The following is a 20,533-nucleotide window of genomic DNA, read 5'->3' as shown; positions in this document are numbered from 1 at the left end:
CACTGCCCGCACCGATGAATAGTCGCCGCCGTCTAAATGAGTGCTTGAAAATAATTGTACATCATTTAGCGTTTACTGTGCGTTCGCATTGTGGCCTAGGAATGCGACGATCACGACAACTGCAGCCCAGCGCTGGGGTTGTTTACATGGCTGTGCGGAAACAGTACTGCTCGTTTGCTTGGCATAAAACGCAAGGTGGGCTCTCCTTATCTTAAATATTACGTAGTATTGCTCACAAATTGAAGTTTTACTAATTTACACACTATGATAATACAGCAATAAGCGCCGCTGATGCTATATCGCGTGCTTGGGAAACGCTTCGCGTAGGACCGGCGCTTCCCGCTAATTGTATCTGCTTCCTCTTATGTCATCAGTATTTGATTTTAACGCGCTTTAGCTAAAAATACATTCGGACATTACTGGAATTATTGAAAGCAACCAGATCTGTTGTCCACAGTCGACGCCGACGGCTGCTGCCGGCTGCCTTCAGCACATGGTGTGCAGACCGGGTCACATATCGGCACTTCCCCCCTTATTGTGCTCGCGTCCTGCGATGTAGGCAGTCGTCGCTTTGAGGGCACTGTGGCCAAAACTACGCTCGACAGCTATTTTCAGGCTCCAAAACTTGCGAATTCGCTCTCCGCAATCCCCGAAATCGCACACACGAATCCTGCGTACTTGCTAGGCCTCGTCACGAAAGGGGCCGGCGGTCCACCGTCGTCCGAAATTCAAGCATCTGGCAGGAGTTCCCCTGCTGATTAGTAAGAAAGTGTGAAGATATATGTAGCCGCTCGTTTCGCTTTTTTCGATAAGGATAAGGTACACACACAAGAGCAGTCTTTCGGGCCGTCTATTTACCGGGCGTGAAGCTTTCGCTTGGCCGCACAAGCCCAGGCGACGGCGGCGAGCGGCACCGTCGTTTTCTGCCCGTATCGCTCAATTGCCTCGCCGATCGGTTCTATGCGCAGGCGCCGAACGAAATCACATCTTCGCTGGTACACGCACATCGCGTCTGTCGCCGTGGCGAGCATGATCAGGACCAATAAGTTTTAAAGTTCTTAAGTTTATAGAATGCCATACCAACTAGTAGTCCCCCACCACACTCTGACAGTTCCCACTAAGTTCACTCTTTACACTACTGCGATACGCGGTCGATGATCGTGCTGGCGTCGTCGTAGGCCTAGCTTGACAGACCAGTGCGTCAGCGATGGCATTTGTATACCGACCAGCCAACCGACCGCCGATCGCCGTCGCATCGGCCTAGTGTAACCGGACCCTATACCTATACCGAAGAATAATAACTGCGTTACTGTTATTAGCGCTTTTGCGGCACCAGTCACTCATATATGGGCAACGACTGCCACTTCGATCGCCCGCGGAAGTACAGGGGGCAAGAGACCTCGCTGCGCACATTGCAGCAGCAGACGACGTTGCTCCGTGTATGCCCTGGTGACGTCACGATAGCATTCAATATGGCGGTCGCTGCCGGTGGGGGAGTCTCCCGGCCTCAATTTCGATCCCATTTTTTGGAATACAGAGCGCGTACAGGGAAGCCAAATTTCGGAAACTGAATCATAAGCTCTTGTATCAGTTACTGAAGCAAAAACTGCAATATGAAGAGCGACCATGGCATGGCCCCTTTAAAGAGCTGTCCCTAAATCAGCATCTACACGTTCAAAGTAAACGTGCAGCATGTGTGGAGTCGCTAAAAACCATCGGACGAAAGTAACTACTTCCGCTGAACTGAAAAGCTGCCTGCAACAAGAACAGTATTGACAGTCGTGCAAAAACAGCCGGTTCAAAGCGCCAAGAAAGCATCCGTATGAATTTTAACCCTTTGAGTCGGCAGTTTTTGTTTCCATAGAAATAAAATATTTTTCCGCATAAATAGTATATTCAGGCCTTAAGAAAGGCAATTTGTTAGTTTCCCAGCGCAAAATACTTTCGGCTGATTTTTAGTGGGGATGTGCAAAATTTCGTGCAAGGCATCATAACTGACGAAAATAGCGACATCGAAACGCCGCGACTTTAATGTGAATGTCGGGAGGACCGTGGAAATAATTTCCCTTTCGAAAGTGCGCATTATGCTTGAAATTGGGGGCAATAAAATGGTGCTACTGCTGGTGGTCAAGTATGCCTGGGCAGAAATGGTGGACGGCGTGGTACCTCGCTCACTGTTAGCGAAACATTGACAGAAAAAGTTCGGGAGACAGTGGTTAACCACATTCGGGGATTGGCAGCCTTTGGGGTGCGTTATCGGATCACGTTCTTTCAAAATTTCGCCTAGATGCAAAAATCTGAATAACGAGTTTTTACTGGGGAAAACACGTCGCTAATAGCTCCGCAAGCAGATGCGCGGAATAATCAGGTGACCGTCCAACACTAGGTAAACTCGTTACACTGGTTCAACACTGGCGTCGTGCCCCGAGATCCAAGGCGGCTTCTCCGCAAGGTATTATGCCTAGGCAGACAGACGGAGGAACGCTACTCGGGAGGGCAAAAAAAAAAACAATGAATATTAGCATTTCGGAACAGTAGAAGGAAATAGTGCAATGAGCAGCGTGTAACTGGGGACGATAGCTCGCGCGGCGGTTAAGTCCGCGTATTTCGTCCGATCGGCCCGGCTCTCTCCCCGATGCTGACCCGTAGCTGTGCTCCTGTCCCGCGGGGTGGACCCTTCCTGGGCAGCAGCAGTGCCGTGCGTGGGGGAAACGAACTGCGCAACACGAGGCACAGCCGCCGCAGAATCGACGTTGACAAGCGTGTGTCGGAACCCACACGCGTGGCTTCAGGCCACGTTTCGCCGTGCGCGCGCTTGCCTAGCTCTGTTGCAAGGCTGGCGTTCCTTTCCTCCCCTCCTGAGGGATGTCTTTTTCCCGGGCCCGTGTGAACGGGGTAGGCCGCGCTTCTTCTCAAAAAAAAAAAAAAGAGAGAGCAGCGCCCTTTGACCCCGGGAGGACAGGGCCGCCGACAGACCGTGGCGTACACTTCTCCCGCAAGGACCCCGACCCTCGGAAGCCGCGCCAGGATGCGGGGGCAGAGTCAGCTGCAAAACCGGGCCCACGCTTCTTGGTCGAAAAAATAGTTGCTTCCGGCTAGCGTCGAACTTGAGAGAGACTCGTCCATGTGGCGACGACGACGACCTTATTCGGGCTACGTACGGAGTCAGCGCTGCCCACTGAAAGCACCGCACTCGCAGCGCAACACGGAAAAGCGCGTAGGAGAGTGTCTTGATCCGACGCTGATTTTCCATATTTTGTTGCGAGGCCGCCGCGGTGGCTCAGTGCTTACGGCGCTCGGCTGCTGACCCGAGTGACGCGGGTTCGATCCCGGCCGCGGCGGTCGAATTTCGATGAAGGCGAAATGCTAGAGGCCCGCGACTGTGCGATGTCCGTGCACGTTAAAGAACCCCAGGTGGTGGAAATTTCCGTAGCCCTTCACTACGGCGTCTCTGATAGGCTGAGTCGCATTGGGACGTTTAACCCCTATAAACCAAACCAAACCATATTTTGTCGCTGGAACAAACGTGTTGCAGCGCTGCCATGGAGTCCACGGAACGCCATCGCCCGTTCGGCGCGACGCGTGGTCCATTGGATAATGGAGAAAACGACGCCTGTCTCACATATTTCGGTGGACACTCTAACCTGGCCACAAGGGAAGGAAAATGAAATGAAAATTGCTTTTAAGGAAAGGAAATGATGCCTGTCTCACATTTCTCGCTGGACACCCGGACCGCGCCGCAAGGGAAGTAAAATACATTGCGAGGAGAAGAGATTTTTGGCTCAAGGCGGACTGCACCGGCTTTGCTGCGACACGAGCTCCTTCACGCTGTCGCGTCAAACATAGCTCTCGATACAAATCCTGAGGTAGTGCTGAAAACGTCCCCAAACATGATCCCGAAGACATCCCGAGTATGACCGGATGAACAAATGGATACCAGTTGACTGCTTGAGGACCAGTTAGAGACAACCTGAGGACGTCTCAACATCCCGAGTTCGATACTCGGGACGTCTTTGCGGCATCTGGGTGCCGCCTGGGAGCACAGATTCAGGCGCAGAACTACACGCAGAACTTTGCGTCGCCTTTTATTTTTTTTTTCAATCAAATCTAATCTATTTAATGCCGAAATACTACAACGCTTTGAAAGTCATACTTCAGTGCTGTTGTAGTTATACTCGAGGCCATCCAAGTTTGCCTACTGAGCGGCTTCTTCCCTCGCAAGCCACTGTAGCCTCGCTTGTGGAAATAAATCAAAACCCGGACAAGGAAAGCAGCACGGACATCGGTCCACAAGCACACCGACCGGGCGAGGACGACGACAGAGCGGAGGCGAGGGACACACACCGTGTCACAGGCCAGCGCCGAACCCGCAGGTGCGACTGGCGCTGCTCTCGGTGCTTTTAAAAGCAGTGCGAGTGATGCGGTAATCGCCCCTCAGAGGCACCTCTTCCCCCCTCCACAGTGCGGGAGAGAAAGTGCGGCGCTCGCTTCCTCGTTCCAGTCACGCGGGGGGGGGGGGGGGGGGGGGGAATAAAAAGAAAGCCTCCCACATGTGACGACGGACGCGGCAGCGCGAGCGTCAGGCGGCGGACGTCATTTTCTGTAGCGTCCTCGGGAAAGGAAAAAACCAGCTGCCGGCAGCCAGCCAGCGATAACGAGAAGAAAACGCACTCTGCTGCAGACACGGGCACGTCGAACTACAGACGCCACCGTCACGAGTACGCGGAACAGCCTCCTTTTTTTTCTGCTCTATTTTCTTTTCCCCCGAAACCGCCAACGCGCTCAGAGAATCGGCACCGGGAGGCGGGGGCGAACTTCTCTGCGCTAGGGTCGTTCGCGTTGAGCTGAAACACGCAGACCACAAGCGGTGCCGGGTCCGGTCAAGGTGTGAGGCCACGCCACCGACCGACGCTCACAACACGAGGCGGCGAGCGCGATTTCGGTAGCTCCAAACGGCCGTGCACCGAGATTCCGGAGAACGCTGAGTAAGGAAAAAGTGTTAAACCGCTGCCCCATTGCTGACGGCGTTCCTTGGATACGTCAGAAACAACCACTTCAAAAATTGTTTTAAGGAAGGAAACAAGAAACGAAAGCAGTGCAGGGGAAATTCACTCGCGAACTGCTGAGAAAGCCAAGACTGCGCCATCCCCTCAGGCCAGCTGCTCACGCAAGGCACCCATCGACGACGAACTGTTATGGCGCACGGTAGATTTCGCAAAAGATCGTCTACCGAAGGTGGAGTCATCCCGAGCAGTTCACCCCGCATAAGCCATGCACCAGGCCAAGTGAAACGTTGTTCCCGCCGGCGTCGAAGCCCGCATCTACCGCGGATCCAAGCAAGCACTACTGGCCCACCATGGACACAGGAGCACGAATGCGAACCCCTAGCCTCGGCGGCAACAACCAAAGCGCCCTGCTCAGCATGCGACCACTGCATGGCGGGGCCAAATCCCCTGCCACCACGTAGCAGACTGCGCCCAGAGACTAGCGCTGCAAGCGCCACAGGGAAGGACGTGCATAGCCCGTACAGTTTGAAGAACCTAACGGCCCATGAGGCATGTGGCTTCTTATGGCATGATGATGTACCTCCAAATACGACTGTTTATTTCTCATTAACTGTAAAGTTATACACATTCTCAGCCAGCTCACAGCTTCAGAATGCAGCTGCAGAGAAAGTTTTCTTCACAGCCATTTATGTAATACGGCAAATGCTAAGGCAAATCAGCCGCGCACTTTGTTAATGCATGGCATGAAACCACGTAAAAGATGGCTATCACTCAGGCAATTTGCACTTCTACACTGCCTATCCTTGGTGTCCTGCACTCAAAATACAGAAAAGGAAAGGTTTGATTGGAGCAGTCAAAGCTTCATTTAGAGCACTCGCCGCATTAACTTAACAAAAATCCATGAGACCCGACGGTTTCTCTGCATCTTTCATCCTGTCCATTGTCTGGACAGAGGTGTTCCATAATGACGAGGTGAAAATATATAAAATAAACTTTAAGCCCCAGAAATACTGTCCCTAATTCGTCATTTAATTAACAAGGGTCATATTAACGAGGCACGATTGTATATATGTAGGACCCTTTGTTTTTGGTTTATATTTCTGGATTTTTGTGTGTGTGGGGGGGGGGGGGGGGAATAGTTCTGAAATCTCAAATTTAGAAGCAAATCGGGTTACTCAGCAAAAAGTTCGTAATTCAGTTTCTCATTTTTTTTTGCAGCAAAAGCAAATTTCATTTCTGTGGGACAAAAAATGCTATTATAAGCTCATTATTTGATACCCAATGTGGAACTGCCAGGCACTGAAGAACTGTTTACTAAGTAAGATTTCTTTTTCTTATTGAAATCAGTGTCGCGAACATTACTATCTCCTGCACAGCTCTTCTGCCTCCATGCAAGACCTGCCCAATTTTGTTTCTACATTGAAAAAATATTAGTCTAATGCCACAGCACCCCATTTTATAACTACACAAGAGCCTTAGAGGGGGTCATCATTAGTATGTGTAGCAGATATGTGTGGTCAATAACCGTTTTTGGGCCTCTCACTCAAGGACTCTGCAACATTTTTAAAGCCCCCCCCCCCCCCCCCCCCCCCACGGTTTCTTGAATTTTTTAATTTTTTCCTTCTTATACACGGGGGGGGGGGGGGGGGGAAACAGATTCTGTTGATTTTTTTATTTTTTCCTTCTTATATATTTAAATATCCACATATTTTTTCATACTTTTCATAGCTGTATTTGTTTAATGCATACAAAACTTAAGACTGACGTGGCCACCTTTATAAATATAAGCACAAGAAGCGATTGACTACATTAAAAAAGTTGGCATACAGTGTGTGTCAATTCGGCACATCTCGTCAGCCAAACAATGACTTTTGTGGGAAAATGATTGGTTCAGGTTACTCAAACAAGGATCTAAGCCAGACTATACAGACAACTAGCTCAGCCACAAAATGATTACTTACATTAATAGCATCCTAAAGTGAAGCACTTTTCAGAAATCTGATTTGGGGAGACTTGAAGGGGCACTGCCCCCTCAGCAATTTTTTTTTTTTGGGGGGGGGGGGACACCCCCCATTCCAGAATCCCTGCTCTCACTTCTCCAACTTATCCTCATATTAAGGCAAGCCACAAACAAGAACCGTCAGTCAGACTGAAAACAATCCCTCCAGAGTGAGCATAGGACAACCTATAATATTTGTCCAGAATTTTCATCAGCTTTGTGCCCAGCAAAATAGGAGCTTTTCAACAAGGCACCATTCCGAGTAGAATATGAGCTTAACCCAATTTTTAAAGAATCTGTTCGGGTGCAAAATTAGGCAAAGCCAGGTTTTACCCAAAACAAGGGGTCCCATGTATACATTCTCCTAGAAAAATGGAAAACCTGCCGGTGCTGTGTGCTGCAGCCAAAACCTCCAAAATCCTGCTAGCCAGTCAGCATGTTACTCAGGTTGGCTAGAGTGGGCACTCTCATGGTGGCTGGTCAACCTGTCAAATTTACTTGATATTTTTACATGCCATTCCCTGATGACGTGCAATTGGCTGTCCCACGAAGAGGTGGAGTGCCACACTTTCATGCTCTGCTATTCTGGCCAACTGTGGTCATCAATAAATTATAATAGCAATGAGTGCCTGAAAATTCTTAGTGCTTAGTTTGAGTTTTGCTATTTTTGTCTGCTTCAAGAGCTCAGTCTTTTTTCTAAAATGTCAAACTTAGCTCAAGTAACGTTACGTCTACTTTAAGCAGTGTGCCAGAGCCATTACAATTATACATTGTGTTGTACGCAGCATGTATAACCACCCCTTCAGTAGCAGTGTCCACACTAACTTGTATCGGGGCGTCGCTACAAGTAAAATAACTTCTGGGGCATTCAGCCGCTGTGTGCCCATTTGCAGATGCATTGCAAGTGAACCACTACCGTCATCTTGATTTGAGACTGCGAAATTCCACCACACACAATCAGTCAAGATGGATGCGCCTACATTCGCGAGTGCCTTACAAAAATTTCTCCATTTTGTCGTCGTGCCTGTTCAGCAAGTAAAATTTGAGATCAGTTGCTAATTTAAGTGTCTGGTTCTCGCTGATAACATTTTGTGTCGGTGGCGCGAGGCTGGTGTAACGAGAAAAAGATATGCGTGCCTGAATGTGCACAGCACACCTGAATGCCCACAATCTCATAAAACACATAGATTGTTTATGCGGCTTATGTATGTTGTAGTGATTTCAAGCACATTTTGTGCATTTAGGCAGTGGTTTGACTTTTCGGTTCCTATTTTTCCGGTGTTTATTTCAGAATGCAAGTTTCGTTTTTTTTTTTCGGCGAATACGGGTATTATTTTCGACAAATGAATTACCGGCTTTTTTTGGTGATTTAATGTGGCAATTCTGTGCGGTCAAATGTTACTTAGAGTCTGTCTCAGCATTTTTGTTAGTATGAGCAGTTCATTAGCCAGTAGTCAACACAATTTACCAGTAATTTCGTATTTCGAGGTGTGCTTGTAAAAGGAATTGCTTTCATCATTAAAAAATAGAGACAAGTTTAATGAGGCAGGCGGCAGTCAAGAACACAAGTGGAATTTACTTCCAAGAACTACGTCTGACAAGTTTTCTTTTGGCTGTCACGCTTGGTAGAGCGAGAGGGTGGGACATCACGTCATCTGCACGTTGATGGCAGCGATGGAACTGTGGCTCAATCGTAGTGGTAGCCCGAACATAATACTTTGACCACACATGGCTTTGTGTCAGTGCCCCCCTTGTACTTGACAAACTTACTTAACCGACTAACTACTCTAAGCAGAGGATGACAGTGAACAAACAACGCTCAGCAGGCGGCGAAAAGGTGGTGCTTCCCAGTCTGCAGAAGAGTGTAAACCATCAGAAAAATGGCTCAAATCACATAACTGCACGGCTCATCCAACAATGCCACCGTTTCATCCCACCGCTGGCTTCGATACATAGTTAATTTAAACTTTGACTGAGTGTGACTCATCAGCTAGCTAGCCAGCTAGCTGTGCTTTGCCTGCAAAAAATACTGACCTTTTTTGGTTAAAACTGAATTTCAAAAACTAAATTCGGTGTACTTTAATCATTTTTTTTTTCCCGGCTGAAAGTGAAAAGTCCAACCCCTAGTTACAGGTCTACAAGATCACACACGGTCAAGAATAAAGGCCTTAATGGTGTCTTTGTACCCCCTGAAAGCCAAGACAAAAGTGGCCAGTCCAAGTGGTGTCGCATTTGCAATGGCTGGATAGAGTATTTTCGTGGTGCTACTGAAGAAGGCATCCCCAAGAAGATGTCATGGCCTTTTCAGACGGATGTAGCCAGCCTGCAGTTTCATCGCGGTCAACAAAAGCGAGCGGCCCAAGAGGGAATGGCCGAGCAGCACATCACCGCTAAGCAATTCTCGGAGGCCACACGACTGTACCCCAATGCCCATTAACTCCGCCACATATGATGGCATCAACCCCCAGGCATGTCTCTACCTACTTTGCGAAACGATGCAGGAACCATGGAAGCAGCTCAAAATCCCGAGTCTACTGACGGAAGCATGGAGTTTTTCTTTGGTTGTCTGCTGTTAATGGCTGCGTTTATGAATTTTATAACAATATAAAATTTTGTAACAGCGAATGTGCTCAAAGAATTTATTTTTAACTGCTGAACTTTGCTCATAGTCAAAACCTAGAAAGTTGCCATTCAGGTGCTGTGTGCACAATTGTGCACACGACTTAAATTTATTTCGATGCAGAATAAAATTGATTTTTTTTATTAAAATGTATTGCAGTGACTCAAAGAACCATGCTCCTATTAAATTTTAAAAAAAATTGTCATATTTGTGAATTCGCACCGGGAGGAGATTTTCGACGTTAGTTTATACGATTTATGGTCGAGATGACACGCAAACTTAAAACAAAAATGACAAAATTTTCACGAAGATTAAAAAAGAAAGCCATTTTCAGGTGCCTACTGGTATTATACCATAGCCAATGTTGGCCAGAACAGGAAAGCGTGCAACTGTGGCACTCCACCTACCTGTGATCAAAAATTTCTTGTGGTGAGAAAAAATTTTGGACTGCAGAACTCTTTATTCTAGTCATCAGGCCACAACATATAAAAACATCCAGTAACCTTAAGAGGTCAACCAGCCACCCTTTGGATGACCTGCATGGAATCACCCACCAGGCAGTCAGAGACTTTTGATCAATCACAAAAATTGGCACCTGTCATTTTTGATACATTTCTGAAGCGGGGCAGAGTGCACAGGAGGATGGTCGCACAGGCGCGTGCGGCTCATGAGATTTAATAACTCGCTTTGTCTCCTGTTTTGCACTGGTGGGAGTGGCCAAGAGCATTTTGGAGCAGGCGAAAATTCAAAAATTCAGGGGGGGGGAGAGACACTGTTGACCTACAGTGCGGTGAGGCGAAAGCCTTTAGCGTGGTGTTGCTGCTTGTGTCACTGATGTGTGGTTAAGATGTTGATTAAGTACACAACTGTTTGTGAATCTTAAATGCTGGAGACAATGAAGGGTGTTTGTGAGGCATCCGTCTGATTCGACGTCTTTCTGCACTCTCCAGCATCCTTATGCTAGACACATATTAGTGTGGGCAGAGAAAAAGAAAGAAAACAAGGAGAACTACATATGCGTTGGCAGGAAGTAGCGCAGTGATGCTCCATGAAAGATAAAAAACCCTGTCCTTATGAGAACTGCTCAAGGTTTGGAGGATACTGCCGTGTGCGTTACCAATACTCTCATGCTCCCTTGGAGAATAACGAGAGCCATATGGGGTGGTGCATGGAGAGTTCCCTGTGAAGTTACACCACACATGCAACAACCCATGCGGGTTTTGCCCTACACCTATCGCTGAACTCCCACCCCTTTTTTTTGCCCCCAGCAAGAAAAAGTTTCCTTTTTCCATGCTAACGTAGTTTTAATTAAGCTCTGCCCTACACTGTGCGCAGTAAACTAACTTCAGAGAGTCCCTAGTGCCTTCAATGGGAGATGGCACACTCAAGGCAACTGTGTGCTCAGTACATACTTTCCAGCCCACCAGGGAGTTTGTATTCCCTTTTCCCACTATTACCCGCTAAACACACTCACTGGATTCCACCCATATGATGCCATACCAGTGCAATCTTTTTTTTTTTAGCAAACGTGGATGACTTATAACCGGCAAGTTGCTTTGGATGATGAAGGAATGCCACTGGTTGACAAGTTCTTTCTGTACATCCTTGTACTCTCTCGCTCCTCTAGTTTTTATTTTGATTGATGCATTACTGAACTTCCTGACAACCCCCTCCCTTCTGCGATTCCAAACCCAGGCCTCTAAGCAAGGCTAGACTTGACTAGCACACATCCACTACCGTTGCCCACCAACTCTCAGCTGAGCATTGATGCCCACGAGTAGTGTGCACCCTCGAATGAACACAGGACAAGCAGGGTAGGCTTTTATTTCTCAACAGGCCAGAGTAATTCGTGAAGTGAGAAGACGATGAAATGTTATGCGAACAACTCCACGCAGAGGAGAAAAAGATACTAACATAGTAAATCTCAGCCCGAGGTGCAATGGTTCCCACTACTGCAACACCTTAGTACAATGCATCAACCTTAATGAAACAATGCAAGCAAAGTTCAGTTAATACCATTACAATGAAAACGGGCAGCACAAGCTGGTCAATTATGAGACCTTTGTTGAGTACACATGCAATATCAGTTAAAATTAGTGGCCATAAAATTTGTAAAGCATAGTGCCGATGCACCAACAATTACTTTTATTATCTGCCACGGCATTTCCTTCTTCCTTTCTCGTGCGGAATGTTCCCACCTTTTGCAAGTTAAAAAACAAGGTCCATGAGAAACATTCATATTTAAGCTGCTCAAAGCAATTACTGAACGGGAACCAAGACATGCATACTTAGATCGAAAGGATACTACACTACAGATTTTCACTGATGGCTTCATTGAACCAGTCATCCATAATAATGGAATGATGAGCAACAATCGTCAAACCAAGCAAGAGCTGAAGTGATTTAGCCCTGATGCAATGTCTGCTGAAATTGCAACGTGCTCTACCATGATTGGTCCCACTGAGCAACCAAATATGAAAACTTTTAACCCTTCTAGAAACAGACTGGCACGACAAAGGAATTCTTGTAACTGTCAAAATTACACAAGCCAAACATCAACTGCAACATACATTTGTCCAGATAGCTGCCGTCACATTTCAATTAAGAATTGCAGGTTGAGCATCCAAGTGAAAGAAAGTTCTTGGCAGACATTCGGTGAAAGCCCGCACCTTCAAAGAGTGAAGACTCCGCGAAGAATGTATGCATGGTCCACAGTGCTGGCAGCTGACAATGCCCTTAACGGCAGAAATGAGCACAGCAACCATTTTATGAACTGCACCCTAAAGAAGTTGTAGTCCAACAATTAAGTGCCAAAGCATTATGTGATACAACTAGACTAATACGCTCTTGCCTCACTCCACACACTGCCAACGAATTGTTCATTAGGATTTGACACACTCCCTGTCCACCCAATTAAGTAAGCACTGCTTGCAGCGCATTTGTTTATTACAGCGAGAAGCTGTTTCTGCCAAATGGGCAGCAGTAGTCTCTCGCTCCAAAGAGCAACACTGAAGAAAAAAAAAAAGCTACAAACAGGGCAGCTTCATTTTCCAATGCCTTAGTCAATTCAGCCATAGGTGCAGCCTGCTCTTTCCATTTAAAACACAGGAAACCGTTAGTGGACTAAAGGGAAAGAGCATGGATTGTGGACCTGAGCTCAATATCGAAAGCTATTGTGTGCACATTAAAAACAGAACACAAATGTTGCATGTGCTAGAATTATTTCATTTTAAATGACTCAAGAAACGACCAGGCGCACTCCAGTAAGTGAAACTGCAGTTTCCTACCCCTGACCAGGAGTGAATGTGTGACAAACCAAGCTGTGCATTAACATGATACAACTTCATGGCGAAACCGGGCACTGGTGTCAGCCTCTCACTGAATTATTCATATCAAGCCACAACATCTTAACCGTTCCGACATTTTCAGCCGGACAAAGCCCAGGTATGTTACCACTCCCCCCACACCGTCACTAACACTTACCAAGCTCATATAAAACCAAAGCTGCCCCAAAAACATCTCCCATCATCAGACATGTACATGTCTTCCATAACTGCGACCATAAATTCCTGCCAGGAATGGTACCAAGCTCATATGAAATCGAAGTTTTCTCACAAACACCTTCCAACATTATAGATACGTTGATATCTACTGTAGCTACGGACATAAATTGTCAGTGTGCCTCAAGCATCCGTATCAAGAGGCACCGAGGGCAAAGTAGAGCAACAGGGCCAAACCTGCCACGTTTCACACATGAAACAACATCTGTGCAGCGGCGCGCTGCAAATCCTACGTCTGAACTGTGCTGCTTCAGCCAACTCTCAAGAGTGTCGTAACCGTTCCCCAAGTGCAGCGCCATGTCGCCAGCTAATTTCCATGCAGTCAGAGCAGCCACACGTTACATTAAGGTGACAGTGAGGACCACTAGATTTTTATATCAGTAGCAATTAGATTTAAAATATAGTTTGTTCCCCCACCCCCCTTTGATTCAAACTCCTGGCATCCGGAACAAAAAAGACTCTAACACTATGTGGACTTGAATGACGAAGTAGCCATAGCCTTGTGGATCAACACATTAAACACTATATCTTGCTGTCACTGCAGTTCATTTGTGGAGACTAATGGATGCGGGAATAAGTGCTTTTTGCTTCCTGAACAGCTCCGGACCCTAAAGCATCACTTTCAGCGAGAGCAGACCATCATTACCTACCCATACGAACAACCCTCAATTTGTATGAACCAAGATGCGGCCATCGCAACCTTTGCCAGCAATGCAAGAACTTTGCAGAAGCACGGTGCCACCCCCACTCCGAATCTTTGGGGATGCCATTCTCGCATCTGACAAGAAGTTGCAAGGCCTCCTTACAGTGGTACGGAATGTAACCGGCACAACACTTAGTGCCTCATCAATTAACACAACCTTACTTCTCCCTCTTCAACACCTTACGTGTGGAGTAGAAAACAGAGATTATGCCCCATCAGCCTTTCACATTGTACTGCCAGCTACTGCATTTTACGTGGCATAAACCACGCGCATGCCCTTGCACCAGATTTTCCTGCAGCCATTTGTTTGGTGGTGTCAAGGCGCAGATGGGTTCAGCTTTGCATTATTGTGTGTACAACTGCTCAGCCCGCGTCACATTACAGAAAAGGTGGTGCAAAAGGCCAGTGCGCAAAAACTAAGATGGCTCTGCTGCCGCGCGCCTTAGTGCGGCAATGTAAACAACGGGCTGCCGCGAATACAGTCGCCAGAGTGACGCCACGACCGACCGACTGGACTCGTCGTCCACCCGGAAATCGCCACGAAATTCCTCCATGAGCCCATTTTCCAAAGGCTCGCACAGAGGGAACTGAACTTCCCTCGCAGCTTCACAATGGTGCTCCACTGGCTTTTGCGCTTGAAGCCAGCACTGCGAGCTCGACGACCCGTTGCACGCACTCGAACGGACGCATGATTAAAAAATCGACCCGCACGGATCGCCGTCCGAAACCGAGAAGCGGCGCGAGACGACTCTCGCCTCGGGCACTTGACCGCCCAAGTCTGGTGAACTAACTACGGCACTCGCGTCACCATGCGGTGTCCGGTACGATGCCCGACACGAAGCGATCTCGTCGTTCGTCCAACAGCGGAGAGACCCGTCCTCGCTTCGCAGCAGCGCGAAGCAGGATCGCACACAAGCAGACGACTGCCGCATCGAAACAGCAGTCGCGGCGGCGCAAAGCACGACAGGATTCCGGCGCTTACGGACAGCGACACCTCAAGCTGTCACGGAGCGCGCGAACAGCGCGCACGAGTTATCGGTCCCGAACGCGCATTCCTGGCGCCTGCGGGCAGCGACGCACAACACTGAGAACGCGCGAGCAAGAAGCCGAAAATTCTCCCGCGTCTCCACGGTCGCACGTGCGCCTCCGAACGTTGCTGCCCGCGTCGCTCCAATCTCCATTGTGCGGGAGCGCAACGCTTCACGTGCTAGGCCTAATGTCCCGCGAAAACCGATCGCAGGGTCGGAATCGGCGGATGCGCAACCACAGACAATGCCCATAGCGGCGGTTGTCGTCGCGACACCGGAGCCGCCGCGACCGCGATGTCACCGCCGCACGCCGGTCCAATTTGTGGACGATACGAAACAATCACGCTTGTCCGTGACCTAATGAAAAAAATGCCACCCGCTAGCACGCGGTTAAGCCTAACAAAAGCCTGCGCGCCACCCGATTGGCCAAACCCCTAGAGAGCCGTTTGTATCGGCGGTCGCGATTTGCCGGTCCTGCTGGGCTCCTCCGTAAAGCGCGCGCCCATTGGCTGCGTACTAGTGCGCCTGCTGCTAGGCCTACTTCGTCCTTTTGTTTGGGGCTGGCAAACCCCCTTCGCGTGGAAAACGCGGTCGCGACGCTGCTTTTCGGCCGGTAAAAACACGTTCCCAAGGCGCGATCAGCCGCGCGCTGCACTGGCAAGCGCTCTGGAGTGCGTGCAACACTCGGACACGGCCGGCATTTATCAAATTGCACCAAAAGTGATAGCAGAGACTCATAAAGAATGGCGGGAAAGGTTGGCAGCTTTTGAATTGCAGCCGTCGCGGAGCGCAGAAAAATAATTTCAAGCCTCCTAAACCGACATCAAAGTGATCGGCCGGCGAAAAGCGGGCGCCAAACATCGCGGAGTGGATAAGGAAAAGTTTTACTCACCCATTTATCTCCTTGGTTGGGATTTTTACACGATAAATTCCCCTTGTATTTCGATCAAAGCGTCGCCGCACTACATCTAATCTATTGTGTACACTCTCCCTACCAGACGTTTGCGTCACTGCTGTAGCAGCGCCGCCTCTGGCGCTACCTAGCGGCGCGCTTCTGCCGAGTGGCGGAGTCGGCGGAGTGGCGTCGATTTCGACGCGAGTTTCGCACGCGAGTTTTGCCGGCGTTTCAGCGTTACAGCGTGCAGTCTGTGTACGCTCGAAATATCGCGTGCACGCTGAGACGACAAAGCGCGCTCGATGCCCGTGCGACGTTGCTCGCGGTGAACGCTGTGCTGAAGTGAAAATAAGTTCCGTTTCTGGTGTGACAAGCACGCACTGCCAAGCACAGCGCACAAGACCACTGGTGTCAGGCCTGGCTCAGAAGCCAGCGAAGCGGCCAGTTCAGAGATTCCAGAACCGTGCGGAAATGTTTTTGGTGCACAAAATGCGCTCCTAAGCGTAAGTAGTTCACTAGCTGCACCTTGCATGTTCGCGTAGGCAGTCAATGTGTTCACGAGTGAAGTCTACAAACGGTTGTCGTCTGCGCGCGCTGTGTATGCGGCTGCGTCGCACGGTTAATCGTGATATCGAGCGTGGTTGCAGCCTGTCCAGCATCGTCATTGCCACACAGTAGTGGCCGGTTATGCGTATCTATGTGGTGCGGTAGCGGAAACGTCCGATCTGTGTTTAGCTGTCAGTTTCCGCGAAAATGTCATCTTGCATCGTTAGATTCTTGCTTCTGGCGTGAACGGGATGAAGGGTGCAAACATCCCGCGGCAAAAGTCTGAAGTAACTAGATCTAGAAAACCTTGCGCGGAGCTACCAGGTCAAGTTCCGTCATATTTGCTGATAAGTTAGTACTGTCAGCGCGATATTTCGTGTTTGCTGGTTGATATTGCCGTGTGTACTTTGTGTGGGCGTGGTACCGGTGAATTCGCGGTCGCTAGGACGCTTTCGTGCCAGTAGAGAAAGTTACTGTGGACAAGCGGGCACGCAGAATGTAATAGATACGCGCTCTTGACAGCTCGATTTCGTTACAGTACGGACTTGCCGAATACGCCAGTTGCACATATGCGCTTCAAGGGTACCTCCGAAAGGGTCTGTGTTTTTATTGCATGCAAGGCAAATAAAACAGTGCGAGTTTTCGAACCTGGACGAGTTTGTTTTTGCTTTACGATATGTTGTTGGGCACCAAAGAAACTATCAATCTGTTGTCTGAAAAAAAAAATAGCAGTTTATCTTGTCCTGTGTTTCATCTGTTTGTGATCATCTGTTTAATGCGCAACAAGAGGTTGCACGGCCTATGCCTCATTTATTTGTTCCTATTGCTGTAAATGTCTGTGAGTGAGCATCCTGCTTTACAGCACAAATGCTCTGAAATTTCTTGATAAGAAACAGTTCCTCCATTGCTGCCTCCCTGTTGTGTTTGTTGTCTCTTATCTGCTCTGTTGCTGCCTCAAAACATGTTTTGTTGGTAAGTGCAAAGTCATCGAAGCGAAATATTTCTTGTGTGTTAATGACAGGTGTTTTTTTCTCTCCTTCTCAGGAAATGTTTAAAAAGCCAGGTGACCCATCAAAGACAGCAGACGGCAAGGACCAGTCCCAGCGGAGCACGGTTGCCCATGGCAACCCATTTGCCATAACTGCATCTGCAGCATCGGCACCTACCTTCTCCTTTGGCACAGCAGGTGGGGCCGGTGCCACCTTCGGTGCTCCTGCAACACCCTTTGCACAGAGTGCATTCGGGAATGCCAGCAAGCTGAGCTTTGGTTCCAAGTGGGAGTGCCCGACCTCATCAGCACCTGTCTTTGACTTCGGGGCCAGTGGCAGCTCTGGCACCGCCCATGGTGGCTTCGGGCTGCAAGCTTCTCTCTTCTCGGGCAAAGGAAACCAGCCCGCCTTGCCCACCTTCGGGGCAACGCAGGAGCTGGTTCTCGCAGCCAAGACAGAGCCCCAGGCTATTCCTGTAGGAGCTAAGGAGGAGCAGGATACTGGTCTTCTGAGATGCAGCGCTGGGGTCCCGGGATTCGGGCCAGCTGAGAAGGCACCCGCAAGCACCCCGTTTGATGGTGGACAGACGGGGTCGGGCTTCAGAATAGAGCAGCAACAAGTGGCACTTGGACCAAACCAGGCTGCACCAGGTGCACTGTTTGGAAGCAAGGTGGAACCCGGCCCTCATCAGAACCAGCCTATCAAGCTGTTTGTTTCGAGTGCTGCTGAAAAGCAGCAGCTATTTGGAAATGTCGTCCAGTCGTCAGCTCTCTCGGGCACACAGTCCCACCAGGTTTCAACACAACCAGTTCCAGCCTCATTTGCCAGCATTGCACTGTCCCAGCCGGTCCTTCAAGTCAGCAGCTTGAGCTCACTGCCACAGAGTGCGGCGTCTGGAAGCGTGGCTGTGTTCGGCCAGAAGACTGCATTTGGAAACCAACCACATGCAGTCAACCAGCCATCAAAGGCTGCTCAGCCGAGCCTCTTTGGTAGGGGACAGGGTGTTGCAGAAAAGACTGGGGACAAACCTTCGGTGATTCCTCTGTTTTCGGCTGGACAGGTTTCTTTCGCAGCTGGTCAGGACCAGGCGGGCGCAAAGCCGGCCCTCGCTTTTAGCTTTGCTCCTTCTTCACAGCAACAGGCTCCCCCCAAGCCCAGCATGCTTTCCAACCTGCACAAGATGCCGACAGCCAGTTCTGCAGGCACTGTTGGCCCCTTGGCATCGTCCAAAGCCATATCTAGCCACCAGCAGCCGCAGTTGATGCCGGCAAAGACTGCGGCATCCAGTACAGCATTTGCAGCTGCAAAGACATCAATGGCGGCAGACTTTTTTGGCAAGGCATTTGACAAGCAGGCAGACGAGAGTTCCATGGCAGACACCACTCAGTCGGCCAGTTTGCCAGGACCAGGCCAACCAAAGCAGCAGGTTGCCCGGTCCCTCTTTGGAAAAACTCATCCGACCACGGAGAGTCTGAGCGATGCGAACAAGAAAAGTTCCCCGCCTCCCAAGCCAGGTGGCTTCGTCTTTGACCCCATGCAAGTGAAGGAGCCTGCCTTGGACTCTGCCAAGGGTGCTGGCTCTTTCTCCTTTGTCACGCAGACAAAGCAAGACGACAGGGAGCTCTCCTCAGTTCAGCAGCCAGGAGAAAAGAGCCCCGTGCCACAAATTGAATCTGCTGGTAGTGGGCTGGTGCAAGTGTTGTCAGGGGAGCCAGCGGCCCCTACATACACCAAGTCCTTGTCTCAGGCTTCGGCAGGCGGTGACTCAAAGCGAGAGGGACGAAAGCTTTCCTCAGATGGCAGCGCAGGCAATAGAGTGAGTCTACAAAGAACCAAGTTGAGCCGATCGGTTTGCTGTTGTTCTGAATAAGGACCTCTTAGGAGACGGCCAGAATAGCAGTTGCTATCCGGTAGACAGGCTTGGTGACTTCAGAGCACAAGCAATGACCTGCAGCTACTTTTCCTATTGTAACGTCGCCTTCCTCTCTTCTACTTTTTGTATCTCTCCTCCTGATAATTTTCTTCAGCTCTGGATGCTGAGACGAATTTATAATGTGTGTTTTCCAGACAAACTTTTGAAGTTGCAGGGTACGTCTTGAAGCGACACATGGGCTATGAGGGATGCCGTAGTGGAGGGCACAGAATTAACTTGGGCCACCTGGGGTTCTTTGAACATTAAAGCACCCCATGTAGTTCAGATTAGTTCGGAGCCCTCCACTACGGCGTTTCTCATAGCCCATGTGTCGGTTTGAGACATTAAACTACAATTTTCCAAACATTTTTTTATCTGAAAAATTGTAAATTACGTCTTAGCATCCAGAGTTGAAGACAATGATCAGTAGGAGAGATACAGAAAATAGGAGAGAGAAATGCGGTGTTGAATTAAAGATGACAGAATAAACAAGGCTTGGACCAAGGTAGCTCTCTGGATGTTCATAACAACCTAGAGGCAGGCTGGAACATATCGATTGCTGTCAAAGCCATGACTCGAGTAAAAGGCCCTAGAGCAATAACGTTGAATAATTGTACATGACCTGAGGGCCAGCTGTTATTTTTTAGCTTTTTTTAATCTTTCAGGTGCTTCGCACCATGTGCAACATTGACTGCAGCTGATATCTTCCAACGTTATTTTGTATTGTGAGCTTTCTAAGGTAGAAGAAGAGTTGCTGATGAACGCTCGTGTTGTGTGGGCATTGTCCCTGTGTCCTGTTTTTATCCTTATCCAGACACTTGGGCAAACAAGTTGGTATTGATGGTGTTTGTAACTGCAGGTGACTGATATTGATGCATGGCTTGTTGTGGGTGAACTGCAAGTTGTCATCCACCAGCCATGAGCACCCTCTTTCCGTGTCAGGTGACGGCGACCCCTGAGGAGATCAGCATGCTGACGACCCTGCTGTGCAACCAGCTGCCTGCTGAGCTGAATGACCGGGAGGTGCTGCTGGAGCACTTTGGCCAGTTTGGACGAGTTGAGCGCATCAGCTGCAATCTCAAGCGCAAGTGTGCCACCATCCGCTTCAGCGACCACGTGAGTATGGGGGGGGAGGGGCAGCTTCGCACTGGGCCGAATCGTGCATACAGATATAACAGCTAATAGATTGCTATTAAACCGCCTACAGTGACTTTGTGATGGCTTTTTAACGCGATGGCATTAAGGGTCCAGTCTTGCAGAGAAGCCAGCATTATG

At 49.1% G+C, this 20,533-nt stretch overlaps 2 protein-coding genes across 9 annotated transcripts in view; one reads left to right on the top strand and one right to left on the bottom strand.

The window, feature by feature from the left end:
• LOC144099531 (uncharacterized) overlaps nucleotides 1–15,925 on the bottom strand; it is a 54,529-nt gene extending 38,604 nt beyond the window's left edge. For 2 of the 8 annotated variants that reach the window (XM_077632903.1, XM_077632905.1), the window contains exon 1: nucleotides 15,809–15,925. In XM_077632903.1, the coding sequence (XP_077489029.1) occupies nucleotides 15,809–15,812 (4 nt within the window). In that variant the 5' untranslated portion in view covers nucleotides 15,813–15,925. The remainder of the gene's footprint in view (nucleotides 1–15,808) is intronic. The other 6 variants (XM_077632907.1, XM_077632909.1, XM_077632908.1 and 3 more) reach the window with 3 other exon arrangements.
• A 41-nt stretch (nucleotides 15,926–15,966) lies between these two features.
• LOC144099530 (germinal-center associated nuclear protein-like) overlaps nucleotides 15,967–20,533 on the top strand; it is a 103,379-nt gene continuing 98,812 nt past the window's right edge. Inside the window, exons 1-3 of the mRNA XM_077632902.1 lie at nucleotides 15,967–16,314; nucleotides 17,402–19,162; nucleotides 20,201–20,374. Of these exons, the coding sequence (XP_077489028.1) occupies nucleotides 17,405–19,162; nucleotides 20,201–20,374 (1,932 nt within the window). The 5' untranslated portion in view covers nucleotides 15,967–16,314; nucleotides 17,402–17,404. The remainder of the gene's footprint in view (nucleotides 16,315–17,401; nucleotides 19,163–20,200; nucleotides 20,375–20,533) is intronic.

This window comes from Amblyomma americanum, chromosome 7, assembly GCF_052857255.1.
Source record: "Amblyomma americanum isolate KBUSLIRL-KWMA chromosome 7, ASM5285725v1, whole genome shotgun sequence".
Lineage (NCBI taxonomy): Eukaryota > Metazoa > Arthropoda > Arachnida > Ixodida > Ixodidae > Amblyomma > Amblyomma americanum.
Note: the sequence above shows the minus strand (reverse complement) of the source record. Positions and strands in the feature narration are given on the sequence as shown.